This window comes from Dipodomys merriami, unplaced genomic scaffold (genome assembly GCF_024711535.1).
Source record: "Dipodomys merriami isolate MVZ:Mamm:240054 unplaced genomic scaffold, mDipMer1.0.p SCAF_78, whole genome shotgun sequence".
In the NCBI taxonomy this organism is placed as follows: domain Eukaryota; kingdom Metazoa; phylum Chordata; class Mammalia; order Rodentia; family Heteromyidae; genus Dipodomys; species Dipodomys merriami.
Window position 1 is genome coordinate 2,056,836 of NW_027206379.1, and position 8,277 is coordinate 2,065,112.

Below are 8,277 nucleotides of genomic sequence, written 5' to 3' on the forward strand. Positions count from 1 at the left end.
GGGGGTGGAGGGGGAGGAGCAGCAGGGGGTGGAGGGGGAGGAGGAGCAGGGGGTGGAGGGGGAGGAGGAGCAGGGGGGTGGAGGGGGAGGAGCAGCAGGGGGTGGAGGGGGAGGAGCAGGGGGGGTGGAGGGGGAGCAGCAGGGGGTTGGAGGGGGAGGAGGAGCAGGGGGGTGGAGGGAGGAGCAGCAGGGGGTGGATGCGGGCAGCCAGGGTTCCAGCTCTCACGAGGCCTGAGCCCGGTTGGGGGAGGGAAGGGAGGAGGAGGGCAGGAGGGGAGCCTGACGAGCCGTCTCTGCACATGAGAACTGCGTTCGGTTATGCGTGAACAGACATTAGGTACACACGAACCCCCCACAACTGAGCGATTAAAAGCTCAGCGGGGCTTTCCTTCCGCCTCCAGGGCCGGGGACGGACGTGCAGCCGGACCACCCGGACTCACAGACTCCACCCCGTCCCGCCCCCCGCCCCGCGGGGCGGAGCAGCCGCCCAGCCCGTGACCAGCCCGGGGCGGAGCGGTCGGCGCCCCTTATGTAAGGCGGGGCGCTGGGTGTGCGCCCAGCTCCGCCATTGACGCCTCCAGCTACGCAGCTCCCCGGTCACCAGTGAGTCTGTCCCGCCAGTGAGTCTGTCCCTCCCGGGGACCCCGGCGCCGGGGTCGGCTCCGCCCGCGCCCCGGCACCGGGACCCAGTGCGCCCCGGATAAGCTGGGTGCTGGGGTGGGGGCGGCCGAGACCCAGATGGGGCCGACCCCCGGTGGGGAGGGCGGGGACGGCGCCCTGCCCTTTGCTCGGGTCTAACACAGCTTCCTTCCGTCCCCAGTGCCGCCCTACACCATCGTCTACTTCCCGGTCCGAGGTAGGAGAGGGCGGGTGTGTTTGGGCGCTGCGGTCCACGCTCCCCTCCCCTGCGCCCCGCAGCTGTGGTTCTCCGGCCTCCCCACTGCTCCTCCGCCAGCCCCCCCCCACTGCCCCGGGAATCGCGGGGAGTCTGCGGGCCCAGTCCCTCCCTGGACCCCTGCCTGGTCCCCACCCCTGTGTTCTCTCCCTCGCTCCCGCCAGGGCGCTGTGAGGCCATGCGCATGCTGCTGGCTGACCAGGGCCAGAGCTGGAAGGAGGAGGTGGTAACCGTGGAGATCTGGCAGAAAGGGTCCCTCAAGGCCTCCTGTGTGAGTGACCCCCGCCTTGGAGGGGGGGGTGGCCAGGGGCAGGGGGGCCCAGGCTCCCTCACAAAGCCTTACCCCTCCTCCCCACCAGCTCTACGGACAGCTCCCCAAGTTCCAGGACGGGGACCTCACCCTGTACCAGTCCAATGCCATCCTGCGGCACCTGGCCCGCACCTTTGGTGAGTCCTGAGCTTTCACCGGCCAACTCAGGGCAGAGGGGCATCTGCCAGTGACCGGGCATGTCTGCACGAGTCCCAGGGGAGTGGATCGAGCAGAGACTCTCCTTGTCCAAGGTGCCACCAAGTCCTCCTGCTCTGTGCCGGGCTCCCGTCTCGCTGATTGTATGCCTGGCTCACTGGGCCACCGGCCCCTGGGCCAGCAGTGGGCAGGGGTTTGTGCACACTGGGGGCCGAGTCATGCTGTGTGCTCCCCCCGCCAGGACTGTATGGGAAGAACCAGGAGGAGGCAGCTCTGGTGGACGTGGTGAATGACGGTGTGGAGGAGCTCCGCTGCAAATACGTAACCCTCATCTACACCAACTATGTGAGCCTGGGCACCACGCGGGCACTGAGCGAACAAAGGGGCTCTTACACTGTGTGCTCTGAATGAGAGTGCCAGAACTGGGTCACATGTCACATGGATGAGAGCTGCTCCCCCCCACTCCTCCCCACCAGTCAAGTGACAGTACAAGTACAGATGTCTAGTGAAAGATGGTTCCTATCTAGGTGTTGGTGGCTCACGCCTGTCATCCTAGCTACTCAGAATCACAGCTCAAAAAGCCAAGGCAGGAAAGTACCATGAAGACTCTTATCTCAAATGAACCATCAAAGCCTTGGCAGCAGAGCTGTGGCTGAAGTGGTAGAGCATAAAAGGCCTTGAGCAAAAAAGCTCAGGGACAGTGCCCAGGCCCTGAGATCAAGGCCAGTGCTGGCATGTGCTTTCCTGATGGCCTTGGGTGGATGTGAGCATCCTAGAGCCACCTGAGGAGGCTCTATGGAAGGAAGTTTCTGGAAGGAAGTGCTGGCACTCTCTGATGGGGAAAACGCATGTGTGTCTGGGGCCAGAGCGCGTGCATGAACATGGGGGCAGCAGGTGGGGGCTGAAGGCCTTGAACTTGAGTTTTGGACTCAGAGAAATGGGAACCATTGAGAGGTCTATGCTAGGCTGTGTTTGCTTGTGAGCTCTAGAAGGATCCTCAGAGCTGCCCACTCTGAGGGGCTGTGAGGATGAGATAGTAAGAGATGGTAGCTGGCCTGGGCACCGATGGCGCATGCCTATAATCCTAGCTGCTCAGAAGGTTGGGATCTGCGGATTGTGATCTGATGCTAGCCAGAAAGACAATCGGAGAGATTCCCATGTCCAGTTAATCCACTGAAAAGTGGAGGTGTGGCTCAAATGGTGGAGTGCCAGCCTTGAGCTAAGAGGCCAAGCAAGAGCGTGAGATGACCCCTGAGTTCAAGCTCAAGTACTGGCACACACACACACACACACACACACACACACACACACACACACACATACGTATGTGCGTGCGTGAGTGCATGCACACACACACACAATGAAAGAAAGAAGGAAGGAAGGAAAGAAAAAAAAGAGGGGGCAAAAGGGTAGAATGGAGAGAAGAGCAGTGGGGGACGGTCGGGGGTGGGGTTCGGCTTCCAGCCCACCAGGGCCGTGAGGGTGGGAAGAAGATACAGCTGTGGCACTTTTCTGGCAGGAGGCGGGCAAGAATGACTATGTGAAGGCTCTGCCCACCCACCTGAAGCCTTTTGAGACCCTGCTGTCCCAGAACCAGGGAGGCCAGGCCTTCATCGTGGGTGACCAGGTGAGCACCCTTCCACACTCCACCTTCTTATGGATGGGAACAGGCTGGAGCCATTCAGGCAGCAAAGTGGGACAGGCCTCAGGGCAGGCCAGCCCTCCACCTCCGGTCCACTCCCACCTGCTGAGGCCTGGCCCACTGCTACCCCCTGCAGATCTCCTTCGCTGACTACAATTTGTTGGACTTGCTGCTGATTCACCAAGTCCTGGATCCTGGCTGTCTGGAGAACTTCCCCCTGCTCAAAGGCTACACGAAGCGCCTGGCAGCTCGGCCCAAAATCAAGGCCTTCCTGGACTCCCCTGAACATGTGAAGCGTCCCATCAATGGCAATGGCAAACAGTGAGGGGGGGGGCGCTGCCAAACGTTCCCCAGGACCAAGAACATTCTCCAAGTTTGAAGCTGTGCTGTGTTTTTTTTTCCTGGGGAGGGGGCTCTGGGACCCTCGCCTGGCAGGCTGGGAAAGGGGCAGCTCAGAGGCTTGGGAACCAGCACTGAAAGACAATCGCAGTGTCTACCTGGAGCCTCAATCCAGGCTGTTTAGAGAACTAGAAACAGGAACAGGAAAGAAGGAGGAGGAGAGAAAGAACCACAGTCATTGTAGTGGGGGAACTCCTAAGCCATCTACATGCCTTTTCTAGCACCTGCCAGGATGATGGCTTCGGGCAACCAGGACCCCAAAGGGCTGCGTCCGGAGCTCCCCTCACTTGGGCTTTAGTGGAGTTCTGACCGCAGGCTGGCTGGGGGAGGATTACCCTCCCATCCCACAGGGGCCTCCCGGCTGCCTCATAAATTTGGTGCATCCTAGACATACAGCCCACCATGGTGTACGCTGTATTTCACCAAGACACAGAACCAAGGCTGGGTGCCAGTGGCTCACAGCTGTAATCCCAACCAGTCAAGTTTCAAGGCCAGCCTGGGCAGGAAAGTCTGTGAGATTTACCTTCAGTCAACCACCAGGAAGTAGGAAGTGGCATTGTGGCTCAAGTGGTAATCTTGGATAAAGAAGTGTCTAGATAAAGGGTAGATCAAGAAGGTTTGTATATTTTTTCCCTTTACTTCATTATCCTGTCCTTGGTGGCAATGATTTTTTTTTCTTAAAACTGTTTTTTATTGCTTTTTTTTGGTCATGGGGCTTGAACTCTGGGCCTGGGCGCTGTCCCTCAGCTCTTCAGCTCAAGGCTAGTGCTCTACTGAGTGCTTTTCTGAGTCATTTATTGGAGATAAGAGTCTCATGGACTTTCGTGCCTGTCCTGACTTTGAACTTCAGTCCTCAGATCTCAGCCTCCTGAGTAGCTAGGATTACAGGCGTGACCCACCAGTGCCTGGCTAAGAAGAAAGACTGGGGGTCATCTCACGCCTGTTGTTTTCAAGTGCCTTAACCCCAAACAGCCAAGAGCCAGCATATTTTGAGATGGCACCTTAATTTCCCCCACTCATGTAGTTGTTAGCCAGCCAGCCAGTGTCTCAGACATGAAATCTCAGCTAGTTAAGAGGCTGAAATCAAGAGGCTTCCAGTGTGAGGCCAACCCAGCGGGAACGTTCATGAGACTCCATCTCAAAGGAAGAACCTGGGCATGCACCTATCACCTCAGCTGAAGAGGAAAGCATATAATAGAAGCATAAAATAGGAAAATCGCAGTCCAGATATACACATGGGCAAAAAAAGCATGACCCTATATCAAAATAACTCATGCAAAAGACAGCTGGAGGCATGGCTCCAGTGGTAGAGTACCTGTCTAGCAAGGGGGCGGCCCTGAATTCAAACCCTAGTACCACCACATTCCATAATAAATAAATCTCATGTGAGATTGGGGGTGTTGCTCATCGGTAGAGCATTCAAGTTGCATGCTAAAGTTCCTGGGTTCTGGCTCCAGTACTTGGGGGGGGGGGAGGGGAAGGTTTCACTTGAAACTATGGCATAGCCAGTTACTATGTTTCACTGTCCCTGCTGAGCTGCTACAATGTAGCCCTCAGGCTGGGTTGTACTTAGAAGCTTCCAGGCTGTGTCCACAGCTGCCCTGCTGCCCTGCAGGGACCAGTGGGGCTAGCCTGTCCACCACTAGCAGCAGCTGGGTTCTCCATGTCACAATGACCAAGATCATGGGGAGATGTTCTTAGATTATCTGCTATTTTGTACAACACTGCTGTATCTCACAAACTTGTAAGGGGGGCTGGCACAGCAGCGAGAATTGCTACCAAAAAAGAAAAGAAAAGAAAAGACAAAGACAAAAATCATGTGAGTCGAGGCCCTGGCCTGGGGCGGCTCTTGCTTTGTATTCCTACTGGACAAGCGTTATAAAACCTAATATGTCCAGGGAAACTGGAAATGGTATCAAAGAAGCCAGCCTGGGCAGGAAAGTTCATGAGACTCTTTATTTCTAATTAAACACCAAAAAGCTGGAAGTGGAGGTGTTTTTCAAGTGGTAGAGTGCTGGCCTTGAGTGAAAAGCTGAGGGACAGCAGTGTCCATGCTCTTACTTCAAGCCCCAGGATGTAGACATACACACACACACACACACACACACACACACACACACACACACACACACACACACACACACACACACACACGTAAAGACTTCACCGCTGCAGGTGGGAAGAATGGCGATTATGTGACAGTGTCTCAGGTCTCTCAGAAAACTCGAGGTGCCTCTACCCTCAGAGCCAATTGTCTGCACCAGGTTGGACATCCAGACTGAGGGCTTGCCAGCTCTAGGAAGATGAGACAGGCCCCTCTGGCCCCTGTGACCAGGATAAACTCCCTGGAGAGTTGTCACGGTTGGACAGAGAATGTACTGCTTCTCCTTTTGCACCTGGCCCGTTCTGCTGACAGGCCGACTGTCTTGTCTGATGCTGGCCACCCCGGCTGGCAGAGACCAGACAGAATATTCTTGACAATCACAAAGCTAAGGTCTCAGGATGGGGAACAAGACCAATAACAACAACAGAAAGAAAAGTCACCTGGACTGATTTGATTGAGAGCCTAAGCAAAGCTTGTGTATGCAGAGGAAGACCAGGTGAGGAACGGGGCCGCCCCTGTCTGTGCCATTTCCGGTTACAGACTCAGCTTTGTGCTGGTTCCTCCCCCATGATTCCCTGCATGGCCAGTGACATGGAAGACAGACAAGAAGGAAAACAAGGGGCCTCTGTGAGTCCTCGTGACCCAATCCAGCAGAACTCCAAAGAGCTAGTTAGCTCTTCCACATGGGCTCCACCAATCTGAATTTAGAAAGGGAAGGAGACAGGAGAGAATCTTAATGTTCTTTGACTGGTCCCTGGAGCCAGAGCTCTGGCAGCCGGATGTGCTGTAAATCTCTCGGTCTGCTGGTTTTTGTTAGATGGCTCAGGATCCTTCAGCCACAAGAAACTGTCCCCAGCCAGGGAATCTCTGCTTGTCACCAGAAACTAAAGGAGGCAAAAATTCACCTTTACTTCATTGAAGATTTGGTCTTATTTTTGGTTGGGGTTGAGAATTAAATTGTCATAGTTGCTGTATGGTAGCATATGCCTGTAATCCTAGCTTCTCTAGAAGCAAAAGCAGGAGAATCACCTGGACAAAGTCAATGAGATCTCATCTCAAATATAAATTAAAAACAAAAGGATTCAGGCTATGGGTTAAGTGGTAGATTGCTTACATAGCATGTGCAAGGTCCTGGATTCAATCCCCAGTAAAACACAAACCCAAAAAGCAAAAAAAAAAAAGAAAAAAGAGTGATCTCCCCCCACCCCCGCAAATACCTGCTATCTTTCCAGTGTCTTAAAATCAAATGTGGCTGAGAATGTGGCTTAGTAGTAAAGTGCTTGCCTAGCATCCATGAAGCCCAAGGTTTGATTCTATATAAACAGAAAATGCTGGAAGTGGCATTATGGCTCAAGTGGTAGAGCACTAGCCCTGAGTAAAAGAAGCTCAGAGACAGTGCCCAGGCTCTGAGTTAAAGCCCCAGGACAGGCAAATACACACACATACATACACACACACACACACACACACACACAAATAGGCAATGTGCCAGAGTGGCCTATTTAGGGATGGTTTATTCTTAATCCCTTCACGATCACATAATACAGTTAAGAATGTGACTTAATAGTAGAGTACTTGCCTAGCATGCATGAAGAAGTAGGTTTGATTCCTCAGTACCACATACACAGAAAAAGCCAGAAGGGGCACTCTAGCTCAAGTGGTAGAGTCTAGCCTAGAACAAAAGAAGTTCAGGGACAGTGTCCAGGGCCTGAGTTCAAGCCCCAGGACTAGAAAAAAAATCACATAATACACTCAGACTTAGAATAGCATGTGGGCTCATGGCAGTATGGAAGCTAAGGAGTCTCACACTGTGCTATCTGCCAGCTAGAGACCCAGGAAGGCTGGGGGTGGAGCTTGAAACTAGTGCCTCAGTGGATGTTGCAGATGCCAGGCTGGGCTGAAGGCCTGGAGCTAAGGGGCACCGATGATAAGCAGCGATACTCCAGAGCAGGGTGAACCCAACCTCCACATTTTTGTTCTATTTAGGCCCTCAATGGATTGTTCACCACCCTGGAAAGGCCCATCAGTGCTACCATCTCAAATGTTAGTCCTCACTGGTAATCCCAGGAATAATATTTAACCAGCTATCTGGACATCCCATAGCTCAGCCAAGTTAAAATTTACTTTCACAACTGGCCAATCCTAGGAACCCTCCAATGCTCCTCCCATCATCCAGTCTGCTAAAGGATAGAGAGAGGCAAAGAGAGAAAGCAGCCTGGTAACTGAGAGCTGGGCATCCACTGCCGTGGGAGGTATAGTGTGTGAGCAGATCCAGGCTGGAGGGGAACCTGAGGAAGGGGAACATGGGAGCTTGGTATCGTCTGGAGGGACAGAGACGCTTCTGAAGTAGAATGTTGCCCAAGCCAGAACCTGATAATCAGCCTGAAGAGAGACCGATGCCAACTCCTCTCCTTCTATTTCTAAGAGAACTCATCATAATAGGATGAAATCAAGGAGAGGACATTTGTGTCCTGGCTGAGACCTTCTGCCCAGGTACATTAGGCTGGGGAGCTGGGAATGCCTGCAACTGGGCTGACACCTAGAGACCCAGCTTTGGGGCCCTTCATGGTGTCATCTAACTTGGAGTGAATGCCTGAATAGCTTGAGGAGCTGTTCAGCATAGAGTAGCCGAAAGCATGGCCCAAAAGCTGGGGAGAATGGGCCTGTGGCCACAGTAGACACTGCCAAAGGGAGGCCTTCAAGTTCAGGGAGTGATGGCTCAGGCCCATAATTGTAGCTACTCAGGAGGCTGAGATCCGAGGATCAAAGTT

The 8,277-nt window shown here is 54.1% G+C and overlaps 1 protein-coding gene across 2 annotated transcripts; it reads left to right on the top strand.

Moving 5' to 3' along the window:
- The first annotated feature begins 534 nt into the window (after positions 1–534).
- LOC138818831 (glutathione S-transferase P) lies at positions 535–3,383 on the top strand. Of its 2 annotated transcripts, none has more exons than XM_070009990.1 (7): positions 535–603; positions 821–856; positions 1,060–1,166; positions 1,255–1,342; positions 1,603–1,706; positions 2,881–2,988; positions 3,140–3,383. In XM_070009990.1, coding segments are annotated over exons 1-7 (633 nt in total). In that variant the 5' UTR covers positions 535–602; the 3' UTR covers positions 3,329–3,383. The 2 variants fall into 2 exon arrangements, with proteins under 2 accessions (XP_069866091.1, XP_069866092.1); XM_070009991.1 differs by having other exon boundaries at positions 562–620.
- The last annotated feature ends 4,894 nt before the right edge of the window (positions 3,384–8,277 follow it).